The 27,377-nt window shown below is 43.4% G+C and overlaps 1 protein-coding gene across 3 annotated transcripts in view; it reads right to left on the reverse strand.

Annotated features, from left to right (window-relative positions):
* The window catches only part of GBF1 (golgi brefeldin A resistant guanine nucleotide exchange factor 1), a 166,097-nt gene that overhangs the window by 18,378 nt on the left and 120,342 nt on the right, over positions 1-27,377 (reverse strand). For all 3 annotated transcript variants that reach the window (XM_036265749.1, XM_036265748.1, XM_036265747.1), the window contains 14 exons: positions 18,921-19,052; positions 12,144-12,262; positions 11,494-11,602; positions 10,918-10,978; positions 9,091-9,145; positions 5,199-5,346; positions 4,640-4,863; positions 3,962-4,127; positions 3,329-3,540; positions 2,892-2,990; positions 1,705-1,899; positions 1,276-1,465; positions 547-687; positions 138-226 (listed from right to left, as the gene is read on the reverse strand). In XM_036265749.1, coding sequence (XP_036121642.1) covers positions 138-226; positions 547-687; positions 1,276-1,465; positions 1,705-1,899; positions 2,892-2,990; positions 3,329-3,540; positions 3,962-4,127; positions 4,640-4,863; positions 5,199-5,346; positions 9,091-9,145; positions 10,918-10,978; positions 11,494-11,602; positions 12,144-12,262; positions 18,921-19,052 — 1,940 coding nt within the window. The remainder of the gene's footprint in view (positions 1-137; positions 227-546; positions 688-1,275; positions 1,466-1,704; positions 1,900-2,891; positions 2,991-3,328; positions 3,541-3,961; positions 4,128-4,639; positions 4,864-5,198; positions 5,347-9,090; positions 9,146-10,917; positions 10,979-11,493; positions 11,603-12,143; positions 12,263-18,920; positions 19,053-27,377) is intronic.

Here is a 27,377-nt window from a genome sequence, read left to right on the forward strand (position 1 = left end):
CAAACAAGCCCAAAGATTAGCCTTAGGAAGCTGTACCGAGCTGCTAGACTGTCTCTCATCCTCTGGGACAGAAACACTACAAAGAACACTCAGACAGAGATGGGTAGAGACTGGGCTCTGGGGATATCTTTATGTACCTTCTTTTTGTTTTTAATTTCAATCAGTTCCCGTGGATCTGGTAGGAGACAGGAAAATCGAGGTGGCTTCCGGGTAAACTTTTTGTCAGCTAGGGGTGGGAGGAAGAGAGGGAAAAACCCTTAAGACCTCTTTTACCAGGAAGTGACTTCTGGAAATTGTTGATATATTCTATAGTGAAAAAGAAGAATGCCTCAAAAATTTTCTTGTTCTCATCCGTCTTCCACTTCCCTAAAGGTCCTATCTTCTAGGGCTCCAAATGTCTTCTTTCCTTTCTCTGGGTTTGAAGGCATGGTAAGCAGCTAAGGTTCACTCAGGTACTGCCTTAGGGTGTATCTGCTCCCCCACATCTGCTCTCCACCAGACCCCCCAAGTTAAGGAGGCTTAGGATTACAGACATCCAGTACCCACCCCCAGAGTCACCAGCTTCCTCCAGATCACTGCATCCTGGCTTCCCATGTTCTGCTGGTAGTCGGCCTCCGCCTAGAAGATGCAGGCCTAGGATATCTGGGGCCATGCCTACAGCTTTCCCATCGCTGGCTGCTCTCTCAGCTGGTAAGAGAAGAAGATAAGTGAAGATTTATGGAGTAGGAAGCCAAGTAGAGCTGCAGAGGAAGCCAACTCCCTGGCCAAGGAGACCTGCATGCTCCCATGTAGGTTGCCAGCCCTGAACAGGACAAACCTAAGCCTGAACAAGCAGTCACACTATCCCAGGTCAGCCAAGTATTAGATTATAGAATTTGATAAAGAGATTGCCCAGTCACTCTCCTTGATCTTCTGCAACCTCAATCTCAAGTGGAAGTTTGAGAAGATTAATTAGAGTGGAGGCAGATACTGGGGGTAGAGGAAGATAGGAACTGGAACTTTTAGGAAAAGAAGTCCTTTATCCTTTAATATATGTTTTTCCCCCTCCCTCCATAAATAATTCCGTAAAAAAGCCAAAGTGTGGAGGAAGAGAAAGGGCAAAGTTCACAAGTCCTACTAACCTGCTTGCTTGTCTGGTGAGTCAAACCACAAACCTTAAAAACATAGAGTTGGGAGTACCCCAGAGGAATTGAGATAAGAGCAGGAAAAGGATTCAGAGTAGAGGATGGATAAGCATAAAACCCTGGGATCCTTGAAGTAAGAAATGCCTCTTACTATTGCTGACTTCTCGGGTACCATCTACTGCCTCATAGTTAGGTCTGGCTGCCTCTTTTTTCTCTTGCTGGCTAAGGTTGTTGAGGACTTTAGCCTGGCAGTGGGCCTCAGTGCTGTCAATCACTGTCAACAGGGCATCAAGAGACAGTAGGTGTGTCGTATAAAGCTGACCAGACACAGGGAAGGCATTCTGAAAAGTAAACAGATTCAGTAGACTTGAGGTTAGAATACTTTACACTTAACTGATCCTTTTCCAAAAATCCCCAATTTCCTATACCTTCTACATTGCCCTGTGAAAACAACCTTTCTTCTTCTTCTTCTTCCTCAATTCTCAAGTGTCTCCCTCCCTGCATGTAGCATCCTTACTACCACCAGAGAGATTTCCTTAATACGGCCTTCTTTCTAGAAGCCAGTAATAATGCTCAGCACCTTGGACAGCAGCTTGGTGAGGTCTTCGAAGAGGTTGGAACAGTAGTAGTCACAATCATAGTTGATATAGAGCTCAGTGACAAAGCTGGGGATGTGCCAGAGCTGCACAATAGCCTCCAGTGCCATCTCCTTCATCTCATAAGGCATCTTGGGGTTCTCCACAGTGATGATCTCCATAAGCTTTTTGATGTACATCTGGCAATAACCCATTAATTGCCATTTGGGTGGGTAAAGGATTCAAAATAGGAAGAGACAAAATTTGACAGAAAAAACATTAAACAGGAAGCAGAAGCCCTGCTTAAGAGATACTTAAATGGTGAACACACAATATGGTATACAGATGATGTGTTGTGGAATTGTGCACCTGAATCCTGTATAATTTTGTTAACCAGTGTCACCTCAATAAATTCAATAAAAAGTAAAAAAAAAAAAAAAAAGAGAGAGAGAGACATTTATAGATAGCCCATCCCCTAAATACATCCCCTCTTTGGCCTCCATGTTGGGGGATAAGGCCTGGCTCTCTATCTCATGCCTGATCCAAAACAAGTTGCCTGTTGCCCTTTTAGTGCTCTGTATGTGAGCCTGACCTGGTTCTATTTAGAGTTCCTTTTTGCAATTTAGTGGCAAAGCATGCCTGTGTTGCAGAGGAGCTGCTAGGCAGAAGAGCTGTACCAACTCATGGTGAGATTACCTGCTAGTTTTCATATTTAGGTTCTCTCACGTTATAGCCAGCCAATTTCCTCCAGGCTCCTTTTAACTTCACTAAAGAGGTCAGCCAATGAGCCCTGGCCAGTTTGGCTTAGCGGTTAGAGTGTTGGCCCTTGGACCAGAGTCCCGGGTTTGGTTCCTGCTAAGGGCACGTATCTCTGTTGCAGTTTGTCTCCGGCCCCGATTGGGGTCGTGTGGGTGGCAACCAGTCTATGTGTCTCTCCCACACGGATGTTCCTTTCTCTCTCTTCCTCCCTCTCTCCCTCCCGCTCTATCTGAAGATAAATGCAAAATGTCCTTGAATGAGGGATTAAAAAAAAAAAAAAAAAGAGGCCAGCCAATGAACCAAACTATGGAGGCTAGAAGCACTCTCCTACAGGAGCCCCTAAATCCCACCTGCAGCATGACAGAGCTAGTCCCACTGAAGATGCCATACATCTTCCTACATTTTTTTCTTCTTCCAAGATTGACAGACTCACCTCCAACTGAAACTTGAGGTGCTCTCTCATGCTCTCAAACAGTAGGAAGCATACCCGCAGGGAAGCAGCATAAAGGTTCAATCGCTCTATGCTGAGTAGCTGGAGATCAGAGAAGGGTAGGCCATTAGGTTTCTGAACCTGACTGGTTCAATCAATAGAAAAGCAGGAGAGCAAACTGTGTGAAGTTTCCACTAAGGTCCTGTGCTCTGAGGGGGTTCTATATTTAGCCATTCTTATATTTCCCTTTGGCTGCTAGAATCCCTGGGAATTAACCAAGTCATCTTGACTATGACTACTGGTCAAATGGGGAGGGAGGTTCTTTCCTGGGTCCTATACTCTCCTCATGCATCAGTCAAACCTCCCTGTGCTCCCCTACCCTGTGAGAGACCCAGAAAAACAGCCAGGGGCTCTAAGCCCCTCTAGAAACCCAATCTTACCTGGAATAAGTGGCGGCACATCTCATCCTTAATGAGGCCCAAGAGGGTTTGGCACTGGGCTACAGGGGCTGACTCAAGAGCCACTGTCAGCAAATGCAGTCCCATGTGGATCATAACCTCTGAGTTGTGGCGGTCATGTGGATGGGTGAGGGAGATGAGGAAGCGGAAGAGCTCACGGATGCAGGGAAGACCATAGGGGACCAAAGCTGTACCTGGGGAAGGCCAGGAGGGAAGTGGGACTCCTAAGAAACAACTGGCTTGATAGCTTGGCCTAGCTTGCCCTGTATTTTACAAGGCAATTTCAGATTAGTGATTTTCTTCAAGAAAAAGATGTTTTCTTTTGGGAAAGTAAGGAGACTGGTCTTATTTATTGAAGGGAATCAGAATTGATGATCCTACCTCTCTGTTAAAAGTCCCAAGCTCTCTATCCTTCCTTTCTCTTATTTTCCACCAAACTTCCTCTCTGTATAAATTAGGAAGGCTCTATCCATGCCAATAGCCCTCTGGCTTCATTCCATTTCTTGACTAGAACTTGAACTAGCAGATGCTATGGGTCCAAGACAGTCTAGGCTCAGGCACCTTATTAGATTGGATGGGGGAGGTGAACAAGCAGGCCTGCTTAAGAGTACTTACCTTCTTTCTGGGAGGACTGTGTAAAGCGCACGCCACGGGGATTGACATAATCCATGTCATGGACAGAGGCAGAATCAGAGTGGTCAACAGGGGATGTACACTCTTCTAACACTTCAGGGATAGATTCCACAGATGCTGATTGAGCCTGTTCCACATGGGCCCCTTCCTGTTATGACCAATAGCAGGGGGATATAGAAAGAGGGATGAGGCAAGAGCAATTTGGAACTTATTCCCCTGAAATATCTGTCCTCCAAGTGTCTCTAATAGACTGCAGGTGTAGGGCCAGCTCAGTAGGCTATGACTCACTAGAAGAAGTATGATGAAGGACTCAGAAAACATATTCTGAGGCATCACTGACCTAATGACTCGAACCCTAGAGGCAACGGAGGTTCTTATAGACTTGGGGATTTAGATTATAACCTTCCAGAAAAAGCCATGGCCAGATTCCTAACCACTGCCGAGTACTTACTATCTGTATGCATAACTTAATAAATCCCATGATCTATCTCTCACAGTGAGTCATGCTGTGGGTTTTCTAGGCATCACAGCTAATACTAGGAAATGGGGAAGAACCCACCCTACCCCAACCATCTTTTGGCCTGGATAAAGGATCCAAAGGATCAAGCCAATTCCCACAGTGGAAGACTGGAGAGGGGACTTTATAAGTCAAAGCCATACCTGGGGGTCAGCCTGCTCAGGAACCCCTAGCTCACTGATGCCAGGCTCTGTAGCTGTGCTGTACCCTGAAGAGCCAGGTTGCTCCAGGTCAGTGAGATCCTCCTTAGAAGTGGTCTGGGAGGAGAACTCCAGGCCACTGTCTGTAGAGGGGCTGACCACTGCTGAGGCAGCTTCTGAACTTGCAGAAGAGATGGGAGTGGGCACATCAATGAAGGGCATCCCACCTGCCAAGCAAAGTAAGTAAGGCTTAAAGAAGAGAGACTCTGTGGAAAGCAGATGCCCTTTATGGTAACAGAACTATTTCCTAGACTGCATATGAATCTCTGTGTACACTAGTCTCTAAAGTAGCCAGAGTCCTCTGGAAGGAAAACAACCTTAACTCACTGCAGAGTTTCTAAACGGTTACTGTCTGATCTAACCTGGAGTTTCCCCTTTTTGCTCACAGCAGAAAGAAACCAAAGCCCCTCAGTTGGCTGGTCTTCAATGTCAAAATCCTTGAGTGAGGAAGAAGCTTTTCTTCTCTCCATTCTAATCAGAGGAAGCAATCCAGGACACTCACCAGTGAGGTTAGAGGATAAGGTGGTTCCATTGGAGGTGGACAGCTCTGAACCTGGTATAACTTTGGTCATATGGTGTGGGGGTCGGGGGGATCTCTTCTGTTTCTTCCACTTGGATGAATCACTCATGCCTCCTGCTCTCATTTTCAGCTGGAAACATCACACCTCATTAGCACTGGTATTCAAACTAAAACTCTATCCCTAGAAATCTCCCTTCTCTTAGTTCTACTCGTCCTTAGAAACAGCTTATACTTTGCATCTGTGCCAAAGGGACAATCTAGACCATAAGAGCACATTCCTACTCCTCTAATTTGGCTTCTACATTGGCCACTTTACAGGTGAACCTGACAGTCTCCATTCTGCTTTTAGGCTGGTCACTGATAGGTCTCACACATCACTCTGCTTCTCTGGGTGGCAATCCTGAGACCTGTATATGGTGCCTGACCCTCCTGCAGAAAGGGTAAGGGAAAGGACTCTTCTGCCTGGAGCTTTAGATCTACAGATCCTGGACTCTTGGGCTTTCCTTCTTAACTACTTGCAGAATAGCTCCCTATTCCTAATTCTTATCCAATTACAAAAGCCTACTCCTTCCTAGACAAACTCTTAGTTTTCCTACTGCTTCATGAATTAGGCCATACTGTCTGGAATTTCTACATCAAACTGGTTAAAGGCTTATTCCTTGGAGTTAAGGAAGGAGTGGCATCTCAGTTGGTTTGTGGAGTTAAGGATGGTGGGTCATGTCATACTATTGCTCTGCTCTTTGCTGCTCCCAAAACTTGTATATCAGTGGGACCTCCTGTTTTTCTCACTGTGGGTTCTTTCTAGATGAAATTTTATATTTTCAGATGGTAAGGCTACTGATTTCTTAGACCTTTGCTCCATTCCATTTCCCACTCTCTTGCTGCATTTCTATTTTTCCTATAGCGTCCTTTTAGTCACAAAGGAAAATTTCTATCATCTATTGACTACTCTAGGATACACATTTTTATGCATTTTCTACACCCTAAGTTCACAGTGACTTTGTTTAGGTCCATTTTGTTTCCCTAGTCATGATGCCTTCTCAGTTAAGATTTGTAACCAGTCCCTCTGTAGAGTTACACCAAACTATTCCTAGACTGATGGACCATTCCTGGATTGGGCAACGGCAATTATCTTCCATGAATCATCAGAATGACTCTCAAGACAGTAGAAGCACTTTTCCTTCCTGCCTCTTTCTAAAGACTGAATAACCTATATTATCCTTGGCCCATTCTGATATTTGGGGAATAGGCTCCCTTCCTCAACCTCCCTCAAATCCTCTAGAACCTGGATAACCTTTGATCCCTTACTTAGAAACTACATAATTCTTCCTTACCTACCCATAGCTCCACCCATTAAGGAGAGAAGTCCAGGAACTGAGCTCTGTCCCTAGCTTTTAGTAACATAGCAATAGCCTTGCATGGTCACTTCTTGTTTATCCATCCAAAATGCCTGCAGTTATATGCCTAGAATGGAGCTTCAAGTACTCTGAGCACTGTGGCTAAGCAGGAAATAAGATACTCTCTCCATGAACCACTGAGGCTCACCTGAGTCAAGTTCATGAAAAAAAAAAAAAAAAAAGTTCTGGAGGTAAGAGTCAGCCAAACATAAAGACAGGTAAGAAGTCCAAGAAATCAATGAGGGAAACAAGACCCTCTGGCTTTATTGGCAACTGTCACTGAGCTCCAAAAAATACTGACATCTGGATCTACTTTTATGAGATATCCTTTCTCTCTAGGCAGCTCCCCCTAACCACTTCAGGGACTCTAGGCTCTAGGTAGTCCTACTTCCAGTGAGAAGCCAGTCACTCATTAAGATTCATTCCCACACTAGGATCAGTCTTTCCTGTTTCCTTCTCTATCCTCAGCAAAGCTAGCTCCAACCTGATCATTTCAATGGTTGTTCTCTGCCACCTGGCTGAAGTAGGGACCAAGAGGCTGCCAGTTCTCACAAATGCCCTTAAAAAGTATAGCCATGCCCCCTGTCCTAAGGTCCTAAGGTGGGGGTGGGCAGATGTTCATGGAACCCTCACTGCCATATTCATATAACTCTATATTTCCAAAGTACAGTATAAGCTTTACAAAGAAAGGGCAGGTCCTAGATTAATAATCATGACAAAATGCTGGGTAGCCATTGAAGAGACCTGCAACTTGAGATTAGGCAAGCACACAAATGGAACTTCAGGCAATGCATGCAAAGAGAACATAGGCCTATGGACTATCCAGCTAGGTGTACACACACACACATGCACACATTTCTTTTTATCTTCAGTGACCTGGATATCCAATACCATATTGCTAGCATGCACACTATTGTGATAGATAGCCTAGACAGCCCATACCTCCTTCTCTCTCTCTTCCTCCTAAGGCAGGAATATGGGCATTAATCTTTGGCTTGAGCCTCTACACTAAGCTCCTGTACATCTTGACTTTTAAAGGATAGAGGGCATCTCTGCAGATTCCAAAGTTTTCCCAGTGTCCTAGGCTATCCTGGCACCAGGCTCCTTTTCATACATCTGGTCTTAAACCTTGGAATAACCTCTTTGATGGTAACAACAACAACAACAACAACAACAATAACAACAAAAAGACCCCAATTACATGGACTATCCTTTCCCTCCAAACCCAGTTCAGGTATTCAGATAGAGCCAAAGACTGTGCTTAAGCTCTCTATGCCATCTGTGAGACAGAAAAAGGGTTGAAGAGTAAAAGGTCTTGCTTTGAGGTCCCTCATAGTTCCTCTAGAAATTGCAGATATTAAGCCTCCCCACAATATGTCAGTAGGACCCAAGCTCTCTATCTCTCTAAGCTCACTATATGACACATCACCAGTTCAAGGATTCCTTCTGCCTCCAGGCAACTAGATGCCCCAGGAAAATGATCAGTACAGCAAAGCTACAAATACATGCAACTCTTCCAAAGCCATGCTGTTTTACTCGGGAGGGATAAGTTGTGTTCTACACAATAGAAATGAGACCCAGATGTTACATATAAAAAATAAACATTTAAATAAATAAATAAAAAGGGGGGAAAGGAGAGGGAGAGGGAGAGAGACCTTGAGGTTCTTAAAGAGCAGTACCCTCTCTAACTGGTTCAGGGCTTTGGTCTGCTCCCCACTACTTAGCTCCAGTTTGTTGAGGAGACATGGAGAAATCTGTGAAAGACAGGCAAACGAATGATTTAAACAGAGTGAAATAAACTCAGACACAAGCCAACAGGGCACAGGGCAGGAATGGGGATGGATGGCAGGGGAGAGGGGAAGGTCAGGTCATGCACCAAACAGCTAAGGGTCATCTCCATGGGCAGAACCTCTTTGGGCTGCAAGCAGGATCTTCATGAGAGGCCTGTGAAGTCCAGGGCTTCCATTCAAGATAGAAAGAGGCTATTCTTCTGACCACCATTCTTCTAGCAGTTTGAGAACCTTCTGATCTGGAGTCAGGCTTGATTTGTCTTGTCAACAGACACTAACCCAAGCATGAACCCAGTCTAATCCAGCATTAGTGTGGGATTTGGGGCATCACTCTCTAGGCCTCCTACCTGCTGAAAAGGCTAGGCCCTGAGGGGATGGCAGGTCTTTCACCTTTATCAACATACATTTTTAGCCCATCCTGATGAGCTTCATCCAGTTTTTTTAGGAAGGTCTGGCTTACCAGCTTAATGTAGTGGGTCAACAAAATAGGCTGGAAAGAAAAGATTGGGGAAGGAGAGGTATCTGGGAAAGAATAAATTTCTCACTAAAGTTGTGAAAACTATTTCTAGATTCCAAGCAGACCCGTCTAGGCCAAAGCATGTTTTTGCTAAGCAAGGGTATCAAGAAAAATCCCCATAGCACTGACGGTGGGAGGTCAAGGTTTGGATGAGAGACAGCAGGTCATACCTTCTTCATGTTGGTCCCCACATAGTTCTTGGGTTCTTCTTTAAACTGAGGTAACCTATAGTACAAAGAATCCCATGGACTGTCATTAGGGATAATAACAAATCTCCCCCTCCATGCCAGCCACAGCCCAAAGATGCTCTGGGACAGAGCATGCCTGTCTCTTAGAAATAGCTAGGAAGGAAGCAGGCTAATTTCACCCTTTTCAGAGCTTCATCAAAGAGCCATAGAACCTGAGGGATGTATGACATAGGCACCTTCTAAAAAAGAAGGTAGACATCAGCGCATTAACTAAGTGCCCTTGGAGTGTAAAGCTTCCTTTCATCTTTATCCTCACCCGAGGATATTTTTTCCATTTTTTTTTTTGTACAGATAGAGTGGGAGGGAGAGAGAGTGAGAAACATCGACGTGAAGGGACACATCGAGTGGCTGCCACCCGCACGACCAACCAGGGCCGGGGACAAACTGCAACCGAAGTACGTGCCCTTAGCGGGAACCGAACCCGGGTCTCTCCGGACCGCAGGCCGACGCTCTAACCGCTGAGCCAAACTGGCCAGGGCGCTTCCTTTCATCTTTAAACTGACTTTCCTGCTTTACTTGGCAAGTATTGCTGAAAGCCACAAGATGGGGAGAGGGCAGTCAATCAAAACCCCACAAGACTGGGCATAGGATGAAAAGTAAAAGGCAGGTTGAAGTTGTTGTTTTTTTATCCTCACCCGAGGACATTTTTTGATATTTTGTTCAGATAGAGTGGGAGGGGGAGAGAGAGAGAGAGAAAAACATCGACATGAAAGGGACACATCGAGTGGTTGCCACCCACACGACCCAACCAGGGCCGGGGACAAACTGCAACTGAGGTATGTGCCCTTAGCGGGAACCGAACCCGGGTCTCTCCGGACTGCGGGCCGATGCTCTAACCGCTGAGCCAAACTGGCCAGGGCAGGTTGAAGTTTTAAAATCAGAAAATTTTAGCTAGAGGAGTAAGAAACTCTTTGCAGCAGAGTCCAGGGGCAGATCTAGTCTTTAGATAATAGGGATTATCATTTATAAATCTGAGAACAAAAGGAAATCTCAGGAAGAGGCTTTAAAAAGAATAGACTATTTTTTAGAGGAATTTTAGGTTCACAGCAAAATCAAGTGGCAGTTCCACTGATTTCCAGTATAACCCCTGTCTCTACATGCATAACCTCCCCCATTATTGATATTCTCTGGGCGGGGAGGGGACTTTAAAACCCTTGCCTCAGCTCTTCTCAAAGTTAGTCTATTGAAAGGAGGTACAGGAAACAGAAAGTTAAAAATAGTATGAAAAGGTCTCTTAGAACCTAAGTTGAGGACCTTGACTAGCGTAACCAAGAGTGTTGGTTTGCCTGAGACTGAGGGATTTGTGGGGGATGTGGGACTTTCAGTGCTGAAGTTGGGATAATTCAGGCAAACAAGGATCATTTGTCACCCTAGCCTTGGTTCTTTTTCACAGAAATGGGGCTGAACTCTAGGGCCTCAGCAATCTGTTCTAGGCTCCCTTGACTTTGGTTTCCTCTCTGGGTTCTCTTTTCCAGCTGCTACCTGTACAAATCAGACACAAATTTGGGAAGCAGAACAAGGTTGTCGGCCTAGATCAAATAACCCTCTGCCTCCTCCTGAGGCCAAGCTGGTTCCTTCTTCCTTCTCCCTTGACTGGTAACCCTGAGCCCAGAGAAGTATCCCCATCCATAATCCCATTGGCCTCTAATGTGGCTGTGGGGTTGGCCAGGTCCCTGAAGTGGCTACATGGAAGCAGCCAGGCTCAAGAGGCCTGGGCAGCAGGGCTGAAGCAAACAACAGCAGGTTTACCTTGTGAAGAGCAGCTGCACCATGTCTACGAGAGTGTGCTCTGCGGATTTTCTCAATAACTCTGCACAGGCAAAAACAAATAACACAGGTGTCATTACTTGCTGTGCTATTATCAGGAGGCTTCTCAGAGCAGACTCCCCTCCAAACCTTGTTTACCAAGGATTATGCCAAACTTATTAAAACCAGCTCCATCCAGCTCAGCATAGCAGCCATAACTTTACTGGCCCACTAGGTGGCACGACTGAGTCAGAAAAAAAAGGGTTGCAATGATGTGTTCTTAGGGGTTGTAGGCTAGTGTCAATCCCAGAAACCCCAAAGGAGGGAGATTTGGTGCCTGGACTGAGTTAGGCAGGGATCTATTCTAATTCTTGCCCTGGCACAATGGACTAAGTTCTCTATTCTAGCTGCACAACAAACAGTCAAGTACAAAGAGAATTCTAGACACCTATGGCTCCACAAAGTAGGTGATAGAGAAATCCTGAGTTTTCCATCTCTCTGGGTTCAAGGGACAGCATCCTATATTCATACTCACAATGGCCCTAGGAAAGGTGAAGGGCCCAATATTCAAGCACCTACCACTGAGCCTCATTTCAAAGCAAATCCGGAAGCAAGACTGCATAATCTCACATACAGATTCATTGGTTAGGTGGGCACCCACTGGGGTCAGCAAGAGAGTCCTCAGCACCTACAGGAAGAAAGAGGAGATACTGTGATAAACAAGGCAGGCCAGGTGAAGAAGGAGGTACCTGAGGGGAAAGAAGCTGCCTCCTGTTCCTCTAGTCTCCTACGAAAGCACTTGGGGTGAGAAAGAGAGGCTAGCAAGAACTCTGACCTTGCTTCAGTTTGGCAGAGGGTGGGGTGTCTCCCAGAAGCTTGTCTTGGGAACTGTGTCTTAACTCTGCATGGCCCTGACATAGTTCAGCATTCTTTCCAGCCCTAGCCCAAAAACCCAACAGATGGATGGCAAAGATACAGACTGCCAGAGGTCCAAGCGTATTAAGGTATTTGATATCAATTCATTTAAAGCTTTTAATTATTTTCCTTAGCAAAAGCTTTTACTTTGGGTACCCGAGCTGCTTGTTTGGAAACAAAGTAGCTCCCTAAGCCCCAGTGGAGTCAAAACACAGCTTCATGCTGCCGGCAGACTGGCAGACTGGGGTAAGTAGGGCCAGCGGCATCAGCTCCTGGCTATTAAATTAGCCTAATTGTTCTTCGTTTCCATTTACCTGAAGGATTTTCATCAGGACAACCTCATCACTGGCAGGATCCGTGCCCACAAAACGGGCGTGAGTGACAGCATCTGCCATGTTCTCCATGCCCTCTGCTGTGCCCTCATGAGTGGGATCTGCTCCAGTGAAAAAGGAAAGACTAAATGATGTAGAGAAGAGAGAGAAAAAGCAAGACATCCTGTCTAGGAACTACTTTGAGAAACTTTGGTTTTCTCCTCTCCAATTCCCTAACCATGGTTCCTTGGGCTCCCTGAGATTTTTAGCCTATAAATGACTTTAACAAGTTCCTCAGCACAAACTCCACTGTGTAAAAACAGTGGTTCTCCAACTTAAGCATATATCAAATCACTTGGGAGGGCTTGTTAAAAATACAAATTACTCGCCCAGCCGGTGTGGCTCAGAGGTTGAGCATTGACCCATACACCAAGAGGTCGCCGGTTTGATTCCTGGTCAGGGCACATGCCCAGGTTGTGGGCCAAATCCCCAGTGGGGGCATGCAGGAGGCAGCTAATCAATGTTCTCCCTCATCGATGTTTCTCTCTCTCCCTCTCCCTTCCTCTCTCTCTAAAATCAATAAAGAAAAAAAATTTATAAAAGAAAAAAACAAATTACTGGGCCCACTCTCAGAATTTTTGATTTAGCAGGTCTAGAGTGAGGCCTGAGAATTTGCATTACTAACAAGATCCCAAGTAACATTAATACTGCTGGTCAGGGACTCACTGGTGTAAAGCTACTTATTTCATAGAGAAATGGCCTGGAAATATAAGTTTTTGGCCCAGAGTAGGGTAAGACCTTTGAATGCCACGGTTGCTGCATTTCTTTTTTCATGTGTCCTCCTTCAACACATCCCTCTCTGGTTGCTTTTGGAATTTTGTGTTCAAACTTCCTTCCCTAAAGAAGGGAAGGAAGGGGAAGAAATGGACAGTCCCTGCTGCCAATGCTCATATCTGGGTGCCACATTACAGCCAATCAGAGACCTTTTCTTGCTTTGGTTTCATTCTTATTTAAAACAGTATGACACAAATGGGGGACCGACCATCTGCAATACTTTCAACAACAAAGATAAAATTTTAAAATAAAATAAAACCGTATGAAACAGAGCAAGAACCCTGTTACCAGCTTAACTAAATAAGAATTAGGAGAGAAAAGGGATAAACTAAATAGGACTGGGAGCTGGCTACTTGGGGAGTAGGAGGGAGGGAGAATTTCAACTGTGAATAAGGTAAGGGGAGAAGCTAGAGGTCAGACAATCAGCACCCTGCTGGAAGTTAACACAAATGCTGCCAAGGGGGAAACTCTGCTCCATTCATGTGTTAAAAATATCCACTAGGAGTAGCCAAAGAGGTGGCCTTCCCAGGGTCTATAAGGGTTCTGAGAACTATCTGGATTGTCCTTGAATGGGGAGCATAAGTAGGAAAAAAAGGGGTAGGGTCATGACAAAACTTTAGGACTGACAGAAAGTTGTTCTAGAGGTAGCATGGTATAATACAGGAGCACCTTCTAGGTTTTTTTTTTTTAAATTATTATTATTTTTTAATCCTCACCGGAGGACACCTTTCCATTTTTTGTTCAGGTAGAGTGAGAGGGAGAGAGGAACAGAGAGAGAGAGAGAAACATCGTTGCGAAAGGGACACATCGAGTGGCTGCCACCCGCACAACCGACCAGGGCCGGGGACAAACCGCAACCGAGGCACGCGCCCTTAGCGGGAACCGAACCCGGGTCTCTCAGGACCGCAGGCCGACGCTCTAACCGCTGAGCCAAACCAGCCAGGGCTTTTTTTTTTTTTTTTTTTTTTTTTAATATATATATTTTTTTATCCTCACCCGAGGACATTTTTTGATATTTTGTTCAGATAGAGTGGGAGGGGGAGAGAGAGAGAGAGAGAGAAAAACATTGACGTGAAAGGGACACATTAAGTGGCTGCCACCCGCAGGAGCCAACCAGGGCCAGGGACAAACTACAACCGAGGTATGTGCCCTTAGCGGGAATCGAACCCGGGTCTCTCTGGACCAAAGGCCAACGCTCTAACCGCTGAGCGAAACCGGCCAGAGTGAGCACCTTCTAGTTTTAAGTGGTGGGAATTATAAGAAGTTCTTACCATTTTCTCTTTCCTGTTATCTGAAATTAACAGAATTCTTGAGCCTAAAGCTCAGGGAATGGCTGAGAAATCAGAACATTTCTCTTGCAACAATGAGACAGAAGACTTTCATTAATTGTGAGTGGTTTTCATCTTTCTTTTCTGTCCTGGTTAGTCTCTGACATTTAGTCAGACTGTTTTTGCCCTACTTACAACATGCCTTTACTCAGCTCAGGAGTGGCTACTTTAGATGTCATGCAGAAGGAAGCCAATTTCATGATGACATACAGTATATGGGTGAACCACCTCCTCTGTCACCTCAACTCTCCTTGTTTCTCCCAATCAACACAGAAAATCCTATATAGGCAAACCTTGCCTTATTGAGTTTCACTTTATTGCACTTCACAGATGCTGTAGAAACTGAAGGCAAGACCCTCCACCAGCGAAAATTATGACTTGCTTTATTGCAGTGGTCTGGAATCAAACCCACAGTATCTCTGACGTATGCCTGTACTCTCAAGGCCCTTGCCTGAATCCTCTCAGCCCTGCCTGACAGTCCTTTTTCAGATCTCCACAGACCTTTCCTTGAACAGGAAATCTAGGTCCTTTTCAGTATTGTATGGTGTTTTAGAGCTCAGTGAATGGCAGCCTTGCTCCTACCTCACAAGGTTCCTGGGGGCCCATTTCTTCCCCTCCTTCAGTAATCTCCCTTATTAAAGTAGTTTAAGGTCTTATAAAAACATATCTAGCTATCTAAAGGCAAGTAAGAGTGACAGGTCTTTAGAACTATATATAGATAGATATGTTTTTATTAATTTTAGAGAGAGAGGAAGGGAGAGGGAGAGACATTAATGTGAGAGAGAAACATCGATCCATTGCCTCCCGCACACACCCCGATCTGGGACCAAACCCACAACCTGTGTATGTGCCCTGATGGGGAATGGAACCGCAACCTTTTGGGATGATGCTCAACCAACTTAGCCACACCTGCCAGGGTGCTACTGATCTTTTAAAAAAAATCTTCACCAGAGGACATGTTTAGAGAGAGGAAGGGGGGCGGCATCGATGTGAGAGAGAAATATTGATCAGTTATTTTCTGTATACTCCCAGACTAGAGATAAAACCTGTAACCCAGACTTGTACCCTGACTGGGAATCGAACCAGCAACCCTTTGGTACGTGAGATGATGCTCATGTACCAAATGGTACATGAGATGATGCTCAACCAACTTAGCCACTCTGGCTGGGCTCTACTGATCTTTTTGTAGCTTATCCTCTGAGCTTGAATGAAGTAGCAAAGTTAATTTTCTAAAAAGGCAGGTAAGCCCTGGCCGGTTTGGCTCAGCGGTTAGAGCGTTATCCTGCGGTCCAGAGAGACCCAGGTTCGGTTCCCGCTAAGGGCATGTACCTCGGTTGCAGTTTGTCCCCGACCCTAGTCGGGTTGTGCGGGTGGCAGCCACTCGATGTGTCCCTTTCACGTCGATGTTTCTGTCTCTCTCTCTCCCTCCCACTCTATCTGAACAAAATATGGAAAAATGTCCTCAGGTGAGGATAAAAAATTAAATAAATAAATAAAAAAAATAAAAAGGCAGGTAAGAGTGACAGGTCTTTAGAACCATAGGCATGGCCCACAAGCAAGCCATGCAATCAATGGCACAAACTCTGGTCTGGCAGCTGTTTGAGGCCAAATAGAAGACTGGTCTTTGGAGTAAGACTTAAAATAATCCTAGAAGCCTTGGGTCACAGGGTTGAAGGGTGGGAAGTACTGTCTTCTAGAAAGGCAGCCTAAGCAAAGAAGTGTTTGGCTTGGACTCACTGAGCAGACCTTGTGTTCCCCAGGACCCTTAGAATGTCCTCCTTTCTTGGCCACTCTGGAGCTGACTTTAGGGAAATTTGCCAATTTCATCTCCATTGCCTTCTGGCTTTCATATACTCCTTCCTGCTCCTTTTCTCATGCCCACTGCAATCACCACCTCCAGCATTTTCTTTTCCCACCACAGGAAACTCCAATGACCAGCTGGCTTGAGGTCTCCAATGACCAGCTTGTCTGCCAAGTCCAGGAAGGGGAGAGAGTGACATCCACAGGAGAGCAGAGGGAAAAGACACACACAGAGGGCAGCTGCTGGAGGCTGTGAAGAGAGATGACCTGCAGGTGGTGCTCAGGACAAGGCTGGAAGTAGCTGGGCCTAATTTTTGCTTATGAAAAGTACGAAGCTAGGACTAGGGTGCTTGGAGAGGCTGGTGCAACTATTTAAAACTAGCTGGCACCAAGGATTCCTGCTCAGGATCCTGAATACATCAACTAAGCAAATCCAACTTTCTAGAAAAGATAAACAATTTTCTTGCCCTAAACTGAAGGACATTTTTCCGTCTGGCTAGCTTTAGTCTGAGCTGCTTCTTTCTTGTCTCCCTTCTTAGAAACAAAGACAGCTGCCTGTTTTCTATGTTCCTTACCCTTGCACATGGGCTGTCAATAGGGGAAAAGGAATTCAGGATTCCGAGTGACAAGGCCAATGAAAAAGGAATTCAAAAGAAACACCATAAACAAATTCAGAGATAAACAATAGACTGGATAAAATATTTGGGCTACACTGGGAAAAAATATTTGTAATACATTACTATTCCCGCTATACAAAAAACTCCTACAAGCTGATAAAAAAACAAAAACAACTCAAAATAATAGGCAAAGGAAAAGAAATTCAAATGTTCAACCTTAAAGAAATAAAAACAACAAAATACCAGTTTTCACCCACCAAATTAGCACAAATAAAGAATATTGATAATATTCAGTGCTGGCGACAGGATGGGGAAATGAAAACTCTCAGACATTGCTGTTGGAAGTACATATGCTATACTCTTGGGAAAGCAACCTGGTAGTACTTATGAAAATGTAATAAGCACAGGGCCTTTTAATCCAGAAATCTTTTTCTCTCTCTTTTTTTTAATCCTCACCCGAAGACATTTGTTCATTTTTTGTTCAGATAGAGCAGGAGGGAGAGAGTGGGAGAGAGTGGGAGAGAGAGAGAGAGAGAGAGAGGGAGAGAAACATCGACATGAAAGGTACACATTGAGTGGCTGCCTCCCACACGACCCAACCAGGGCCAGGGACAAACTGCAACCGAGGTACATGCCCTCAACAGGAACCAAACCCGGGTCTCTCTGGAACGCAGGCCGACGCTCTAACCGCTAAACCAAACCGGCCAGAGCTAATCCAGAAATCTTAAGTATAGGAATCTGTCATACAAAAGAAAATTAATAAATAGGATATATGAACAAAGATGCTTATTTCAGCATATATAATGGCTCAAGATAGGAAACAACCTAAATAGTAAATATTAATTAATAAGATAATGATTGAATGGACCATGTTATATCTATACTATGGAAAGTATATGGCTACCAAAAAAAAATAATAATAACAAGAAATTTTACCAGGGCTGAGGAGAAGAGAAATTTCTTTCTGGGGTGATGAAAAAAGTTTAGGAAACAGATGGTGCTGATGGTTGCAAAACATTGTGAATGGAGTCAATGCCATTTAGTTATATACTTAAAATGATTTGAATGGCAAATTTTATATTATATATATTTTAAGATAATTAAAAAAAGAATATACAAACTTCCAATTATAAAATTAATAGGTTTTGGGGATATAATGTACAGCATGGTCACTATAGGTAACAATACCATATTGTATATTTGAAAATAGCTAAGACAGCTGGGTTGGTGTGGCTCAGTGGTTGAGCGTCGGCCCGTGGAGTGATGGGTCTCGGGTTTGATTCCTTGTCAAGGGCACATAGCTAGGTTGCAGGTTCAACCCCTGGCCCCGGTATGTCGGGAACATGCAAGAGGCAAACAACTGATGTATTTCTCTCACATCAATGTTTCTTTCTCCCTTTCTCTCTCCCCCTCCCTCCCACTCTCTCTAAAAATCAATGGAAAAAATATTGAGTGAGGATTAACAATAACAACAATAAGACAGTACTCTCTATTTATTTATATTTGCATAGAGAAAGAAATAGAAAGATTCGCCCAGCTGGTGTGGTTCAGTGGTTGAGTGTCAACCCATGCACCAAGAGGTCGCTGATTCGATTCCTGGTCAGGGTACATGTCCAGGTTTAGGGCCAAATCCCCAGTGGGAGGCATGCAGAAGGCAGGCAATCGATGCTCTCTCTCATTGATGTTTCTCTCTCTCTCTCTCCCCCCCTCTCCCTTTCTCTCTCTCTCAAATCAATAAAGAAGAAAAAAAGAAATAGAAAGATTCAAACCTAGTTTGTTAACATTATTTACCTAAGGAAGGAGTAGCTTTGAGAAAGCTAGAGGAGAGTCCATTAACTTTTCTTTTAAGCATCTCTTTATTATCTTCTTAAAATAAGCAAATATTACATTTAAAAAATAATTTAAAAAATAAACCAAATCAAACCTCCAAGGGCACCCACCATACCCTTAACTCCCTCCAAAGCACAAAGAAATCAGAACCCCAAGAAACCTCTCTTCTCTCCCCACTCTGCAAAACCTGAGTCAATTAGCATAATGAGTAATTAATTATCCTATTTCTCTTCTACAAGGAATCAGATGGCTGGAAAAAACTTTCCAGTATTACCAGCTCATTGCCTAAATTTTAGGCCCTAAAGCCTGACCAGCCCAGGAAAGGCAGGAAATGAAGTGCTTATGGTCATCCAAAAGGCCTGGGCTCTTACCTATGAGTGCATAGGACAGGAACTTGTTGACAGAGGTGAGCGCCAGTCCAGTGATAGGCCCAGTGGTATCTTCAGAGCGAATCACTTCCAGAAATGGACGAAGGAACACATTGGGCTCAATTTCTGAGAGTTCTGCAAGATAAGAAACAGGAATGAATGGGTGTCACCTAACAAAAGGTTAAACCCTAGAAAAAGTTACTTCTTATCTGTGTCATGAGGCTTGAGTTCTTAGTTGCTGGATTAATCTTCCTCCCTCTGTTTTACCTTGAATCAAATCCTCAAAACTATATCATTTAATCTGTGAAATTTTTAGTATGTAGCTCTAAAAGCGTAAAAAAACCAGAGACTCGTTATCCTGGTTTAAAAATTAACAATAGCCCTGGCCAGTTTGGCTCAGCGGTTAGAGCGTCAGCCTGCGGTCCGGAGAGACCCGGGTTCGGTTCCCGCTAAGGGCACGTACTTCGGTTGCAGTTTGTCCCCGGCCCTGGTTGGTCGTGCGGGTGGCAGCCACTCGATGTGTCCCTTCGATGTTTCTCACTCTCTCTCCCTCCCACTCTATCTGTACAAAGAATGGAAAAATATCCCCGGGTGAGGATAAAAAAAAAAAAAAAAAATTAACAATAAAATGATTAAAATAGATTTTATGTTATGTATTACCACAAAAAAACAATTCTTTTTTTTTTTTTTTTAAATCCTCACCCGAGGACATTTTTTGCATTTATCTTCACATAGAGCGGGAGAGAGAGGGAGGAAGAGAGGGAGAAACATCGATGTGAGACACATTAAGTGGTTGCCACCCACACGACCCTAATCAGGGCCAGGGACAAACTGCAACCGAGGGATGTGCCCCCTTAGCAGGAACTGAACCCGGGAGTCTCCGGTCCACGGGCCAACGCTTTAACTGCTGAGCCAAACCAGCCAGAGCACAACAATAATTTTTTTTTATTTTTTATCCTCACCCAAGGACATTTTTTCCATTTTTTGTTCAGATAGAGTGGGAGGGAGAAAGAGAGAGAGAAACATCGACGTGAAAGGGACACATCAAGTGGTTGCCACCCGCACGACCCAACCAGGGCCAGGTACAAACTGCAACCGAGGTACATGCCCTTAGTGGGAACCAAACCTGGGTCTCTCCAGACCGCAAGCCGAAGCTCTAACTGCTGAGCCAAACCGGCCAGGGCACAACAATATTTTTTTAATGTCATTAAATATTGCTGAGTCAATTTTCTTTATTGATTTTAGAGACAGAGAAAGGGAGAAGGAGAGATAGAAACAATGATGAAAGAGAATGTTGACTGGCTGCCTCCTGCATGTCGCCCATTGGGGATTGGGCCCACAACCTGGGCACGTGCCCTGACCAGGAATCAAACCAGCGACCTCTTGGTGCATGGGTCAATGCTCAACCTCTGAGCCACACCAGCCAGGCTGCTGAGTCCATTTTCAGTGTCTATTTCCATGTCCATCCTCCCTAGTAATACGCAGTAAACCTCGTCTTGGGTACAGCCACTATGGTCAAAGGGTGAGCTGCTATGTTTGTCTTTTGCTGTTATGATCACAGTAACTTCTCTTAGAGATGAAGAATTCAGCACATCCCAGGAAGGTGAGGGGAAACCTTGAGGTTTATAAAACCGTGCTAAAACAATAAACCTAAAAAGAACAAAAGGTACATAATCCCTACCCATGGAGGCAATTTGTAATTCTGGAAGGTCCTAACCACTCTCCAACCTCCTTACTGCCCTGAGATGAAGGGGCAATTCATAATATTTATTTTACAGATGACAGGAACAAGGCTCAGATAAAATACATGACTGGCCCCAAATTATATAGCTAATAAGAAGCAGTGCTAGGATTTGAACCCAGTCTATATAGTATATGGTTCCAAAACTCGTAAAACCATTACATTTTTTCTACCTAATTACCAGCACATACTCCTAAATTTAGAAGGTCTAAGAAGTTACACTACACTGGACTTGCTCCCTACCTTACTTTGTCCAGGGTTTAATTTGTTTTTCTAGAGTATGCCATGCTTTTAAGATTCAGAGACCAGCTCCGAGAAAGGCTTCCTAAACAGGCCAGAAAGATTTATGGACAGGATTAAGTCTGCTCACCTTTGGAAACAAAAGGAAGCTAGGTTTCCTAAAACACCTTCATTTTCATGCAAATGCAGGGAGCTTCCCACTCAGTCCACCCACCCCCACCCACCCCCACCCCCCGTGTAAACACTCCCTGGGCCCCGGCTGCTCCTCAGATTAATGCTTTAATTAATTGGCAGATTGAGTAGCATTTTCCAAGCTTGTCTGTACAGTGATCACATCAGCTGTATAAAACCTGCTTCTCATCCCCTACTACCCCACCTGGAGCAGTACAATTTGCAAAAACTGAAAAATATAAAATATTTTTTTCTTATCTTAATAGTCTTAACATTTTAAATACTTTTAAAAAAGCACATTAAAACACTTAAAAGTCATCTAGTGTTGCTGCTTTAGGAACACAACTGTATTACATACAATTTGATCTGTCATTTAAAAAATGGTCATATTTGGTTTATTTGAGATAGAAAAGTCTAGATGGAAAAAAGGCTCTGAGAGGTAGGACAGGGTATAGATCTTCTGAGCTTTCATACAATTGCTACTACTGTACTCGCTTCATGTCTTCTTTTATGGTAAAAGACCAGGGCAATTTTATAGCCATGGTTTGACACTTTCAGGGCAATGTACATTCTGACTCTTTAAAAAAATTTTTTTCAGTTTAGTAAAACTGCCTCTTTTGGTATAGAGTTCAATAAATTTTTTTTCCCCAATGATTTTTAGAGCAGAAGGGAGGGAGGGGGGAAGGAGGAGAGAGAGAATGAGAGAGACATATCAATTGGTTGCCTCCTGCACCCACCCCAACCAAGCTGGGAATTGAACCCGAGACCCTTTGGTGTGTGGGACGACACTAACCACTTAGCTACACTGGCCAGAACAAGAGTTCAATAAATTTTAACACATATATAGATCCCTGTGACCACTGTGGCAATCAGGACACAGAAAATCTCATCACCCAGAAAACTTGTTACTCCTTTGTAGTCCAGTTATACCCTCCCCCACATCCCAAACCTCTGTCAACCACTAAACTCTTCATCACCATAATTTTATCAAGAAAGACATATAAATGGAATCATACAGTATGTAACCCTTTGAAACTGTTTTCTTTCATTCAGCATAATGCCTTTCCGATTTGTCTAAACTGTTGCATAGATCAGTAGTTTGTTCCCTTTTTATTGCTAGGTTGTATTCCTTTGTATGTATGTCCCACAATTTGTTTACCTGTGGGGAATGTTGGGGACATGGGCCATTTAAGGCCCGTGAAATCAATACCAGCTAACACCACACGCCTCACCAAATTAGCCTGACTAATTATTAAGCTGATAATTTTGTATGGCCTGAGAATGATGTTATAAATATCCAAATGGCCCTTGGCAGAAAAAAGTTTCCCCACCCCTGCTAGCTGAAGGACATCTGGCTTCTCTAGTTTGGGCAACTATGAATAGAACTGCTATAAACATTTGTGTACAGGTTTTTGTGCAAAGACCACTGGTATCTCTGTGTGGTTTAAGTGTGCATTTCTCTAATGGCTAGTGACATCTTTTTTGTGTGCGTATTTGCTATCCATGCATCTTTTTTTGGTGACAGTTCTGTTCAAGTCTTTTGCCATTTATTTATTTATTTATTTATTTATTTATTTATTTATTTATCCTCACCCGAGGAAATTTTCCCATTTTTTTGTTCAGGTAGAGTGGGAGGGAGAGAGAGGAACAGAGAGAGAGAGAGAAACATCGACGCGAAAGGAACACATCCAGTGGCTGCCACCCGCACGACCCACCAGGGCCGGGGACAAACTGCAACCAAGACCCGGGTTCGGTTAGTGGGAACCGAACCCGGGTCTCTCAGGACCACAGGTCGATGCTCTAACCGCTGAGCCAAACTGGCCAGGGCTATTTATTTATTTTTTAAACATTTTTTTTCTTTCTTTTAAAATTTTTTTTATTTTTTTTAATTTTTTTTTTAGAGAGAGAGAGTAAGGGAGAGTGAGAGAGAGAAAAAAACATCTATGAGAGAGAACATTGACTGGCAGCCTCCTGCATGCCCCTCACTGGGATCGGGCCTACAACCTGGGCATGTGCCCTGACCAGGAATCGAACTGGTGACCTCTTAGTGCATGGGTTGACGCTCAACCACTGAGCCACACCAGCTGGGCCCATTTTAAAATTTTTAAATCCTCACTTGAGGATATTTTTCCATTGATATTTTTCAGATAAAGTGGGTGGGAGGGAGGAAGGGAAAGGGAGAAACATCGATGTGAGAGACACACATTGACTGGTTGCTTCTTGTGTGACCCTGACCATGTCTAGAGATCAAACCTACAACTGAGGCATGTGCGCTTGACCGGAATCAAAACCGCGACTCTACGGTCCGTGGGCTGATGCTCTAACTGGCTAGGGTATCTTTTGCCCTTTTTTTTTTTCCTTATTGATTTTAGAGAGAGAGGAAGGGAGAGGGACAGAGATAGAGACATTGATGAGAGAGAACATCGATTGGCCACCTCCTGCATACGCCCCACTGGGGATTTGGTCCACAACCTGGGCATGTGCCCTGACTGGAATAGAACCAGCCACCTCTTGGGTCAACCATTGAGCTACACTGGCTGGGCATCTTTTGTCCATTTTTAAATTGAATTGTTTCCTTACTGTTGAGTTTAGAGACTTCTTTATCTATTCTGGATTCAAGTCCTTTACTGACAATACAATTATTTACAAATATTCCTCCCAGTGGTCTTTTCAATCTCTTAATAGTCAGTTTCACTCACAGAGCAAACATTTTTACTTTTGATGAAGTCCAGTGTGTCAATATTTTTTTTCTGTGCATTGTGCTTTTGGTACGCAAGTACTCTTTGCCCAATGCCAGGTTACAAAGATTTTTCCTGTTTTCTTCTAAAAGATACAGATTTATGCTTTTCATTTACATCTATGATCTACTTTAATTTTTATATAACGTGTGCGTTTTAGATTGAGAGTTTATTTGTTGCATATAGATGTCCAATTTTTCCAAAACCATTTATTGAAAAAATGATCCCTTCTTAATTGTCTTTGCAACTTTGTAAAAAATCAGTTGTCTATATTTGTGTGAGTCTATTCTGGGTTCTCTATTCTGTTCCATTGATTTTTGTGTCTAACTCTGTGATACTACCATACTGTCTTGATTACTATAGCTGAGTATTCTAATTCTTTTTTTTTATCCTCATCCGAGGATATTTTTTCATTTATCTTCAGACAGAGTGGGAAGGGAGGAGGAAGGGAGGGAGAGAGAAAAACATTGATGTGAGAGAGATACATGACCCCAATCAGGGCTGGGGATGAACCGCAACAGAGGTACGTGCCCTTGACTGGAATCGAACCTGAGACTCATTGGTCCATGGGCCAACACTCTAACCACTGAGCCAAACCGGCCAGGGCATGTATTCTAATTCTTAAAATCAGGTAGCATGATTCTTTCAACTTTATTCCTTTTTTTCAATACTGTTTTCAGTATTCCAATTCCTTTGCCTTTCCATTTCAATTAAAAAAATTTTTTTTAGCCCTGGCCGGTTTGGCTCAGCGGTTAGAGCGTCGGCCTGTGGTCTTGAGAGACCCGGGTTCGGTTCCCGCTAAGGGCATGTACCTCGGTTGCAGTTTGTCCCCGGCCCTGGTTGGTTGTGCGGGTGGCGGCCACTCAATGTGTTCCTTTCATGTCGATGTTTCTCTCTCTCTCTCTGTTCCTCTCTCTCCCTCCCACTCTACCTGAACAAAAAAATGGAAAAATGTCCTCGGGTGAGGATAAAAAAAAAAAAAAATTTTTTTTATTAATTGATTGATTTTAGAGACAGAGAGGGAGAGAGAGAGAATATCAGTTTGTTGTTCCACTTATTTATATATTCATTGGTTGATTCTTGTATTCTTGTACACACCCTGACCGGGGATCAAACCTACAACTCTGGCATATAGAGACAATGCTCTAACCAACTGAGTGCCTGGCCAGGGCTTTCCATTTCAATTTTAAGATAAACTTGCCTATGTTTACAAATATATCGCTGGGTATTTGATAGGAATTGCATTGCGTCTATAGATCAGTTTGGGGAGGAATGACACCTTTACTATGTTGTACCTACCAATCTATGCATGGTATGTCTCCATTTATTTAGATCTTGATTTCTTTGATCAGTGTATTGTAGTTTTCAGCATACAGGTTCTGTATATGTTTTGTTAGATTTATACCTAAGTATTTAATTTTATTGGACATTTAAATGGCATTTAAAAAATTTTAGTTTCCAGATGTTCACTGTTACTATACAGAAATGTGATTGATTTTTGTGTGTTAACCTTGTATCTTATGACCTTACTAAACTCACTTACTAGTTCTAGAATTTTTTTTTTTTTTGGTAGATTCCTTGTGGTTTTCTACAAAGATAATTAAGTTACTTGCAAATAGTGACAGTTTCATTTCTTCCTTTCCCATTTACATGCCTTTTATTTCCTTTTCTTGTTTCAATGTACTAGCTAGGACTTCCAGGATTATAACATCTTGCCTGTTTCCAATTTTAGGGTAAATACATTGTGTTTCACTGCAAAGTATGATCTTAGCCATAACTTTTTTGTAGATGTTATCATTAATGTTATATTTTGTCAAGTATTTTTTCTCCATCAATTAATAAGATCATGTGGTTTTTCTTTTTAGAATGTTAATATGGTAGATGGATGTTCAGACAGTGAATCAGTTTTGCATTCCCAAGATAAACTTCACTTAGTTTTGGTATATTATTCTTTATATATATTGCTAGGTTTGATTTGCTAATCTGCTTCTTAAAATGAAAGGGCTCAATATGGCATCGAGAGGCTTGGAGGGGACAGGAGTAACACCATATAAAGGCTTGGAGAAAGTCCCATGGAGAACTCTGGAGGCTCTGGATGTGATTCTCATACAGTATACAATCCAGTTAATGGACAACATATCATTAGTCTCACTCCTACCAATAGCCAGGCATATTATATCCAAGCTCATCTGTCAAATTAGGTAGCTAGGATATGTGATTGCTAAAATACATTAATTCTGGTGCTGGGAAAACTGAACAGCTACATGCAAAAAATGAAACTAGGCCACCAACTTACACCATACACAAGAATAAACTCAAAATGGATAAAAGACTTAAATGTGACTCGTGAATCCATAAAAATCCTAGAAGAAATTGTAGGCAACAAAATTTCAGACATCATACGCAGCAGAATTTTCACTGATACAACGCCTAAGGCAAGAGAAACAAAGAAAAAAATTAATACAAGGGACTACATCAAACTAAAAAGCCTCTGCACAGCAAAAGAAACAAGCATCAAAAATGGAAAGGGAACCCACTTTATGGGAGCATAACTGCCAATGATACATCAGATAAGGGGTTAATCTCCAAAATATACAGAGTACTCATACAACTCAACAAAAAGAAGACAAAGAATCCAATTAAATAATGAGCAGAGGGCCCGGCAGGTGTGGCTCACTGGTTGAGTATCCACCCGTGCACCAAAGGGTCACACTTCGATTCCTGGTCAAGGCACATGCCCAGGTTGTGGGCCTGATTCTCAGTGTGGGGCATGCAGGAGGTGGCCAATCGATGTTCTCTCTCATCGATGTTTCTGTCTCTCCCTCTCCCTTCCTCACTCTCTGAAAATTAATAAGAAAAAAAAAATTTTTTTTAATTAAATGGGCAGAGAATCTAAATAGACACCTCTCCAAACAGGACATACAAGGAGACATATGAAAAAATGTTCAACATCGCTAATCATCAGAGAGATAGATGCAAATGAAAACGACTATGAGGTATCACCTCATACCTGCCAGAATGGCTGTCATCAACAAATAATCAAACAAGTGCTGGCAAGGGTGTGGAGAAAAGGGGACTCTAGTACACTGATGGAGGGAATGCAGACTGGTGCAGCCACTATGAAAACAATATGGTGTTTCCTCAAAAAATTAAAAACTGAACTGCCATTTGACCCAGTGATCCCACTTCTAGGAATATATCCTAAGAAGCCTGAAACACCAATCAGAAGGAATATATAGACTCCCTATGTTCATAGCAGCACTATTTGCAATTGCTAAGCTCTGGAAACAGCCCAAGTGTCCATCAATAGATGAGTGGATAAAAAAAAGCTGTGATACATATACACAATGGAACACTATGCAGCTGTAAGAAAGAAAGATCTCTGCCCTGGCCGGTTTGGCTCAGCAATAAAGCGTCGGCCTGCGGTCCAGAGAGACCTGGGTTTGGTTCCCGCTAAGGGCATGTACTTCGGTTGCAGTTTGTCCCTGGCCCTGGTTGGGTTGTGCGGGTGGCAACCACTTGATGTGTCCCTTTCACGTCGATGTTTCTTTCTCTCTCTCTCTCTCTCTC

This window comes from Molossus molossus, unplaced genomic scaffold, assembly GCF_014108415.1.
Source record: "Molossus molossus isolate mMolMol1 unplaced genomic scaffold, mMolMol1.p scaffold_m16_p_17, whole genome shotgun sequence".
Lineage (NCBI taxonomy): Eukaryota > Metazoa > Chordata > Mammalia > Chiroptera > Molossidae > Molossus > Molossus molossus.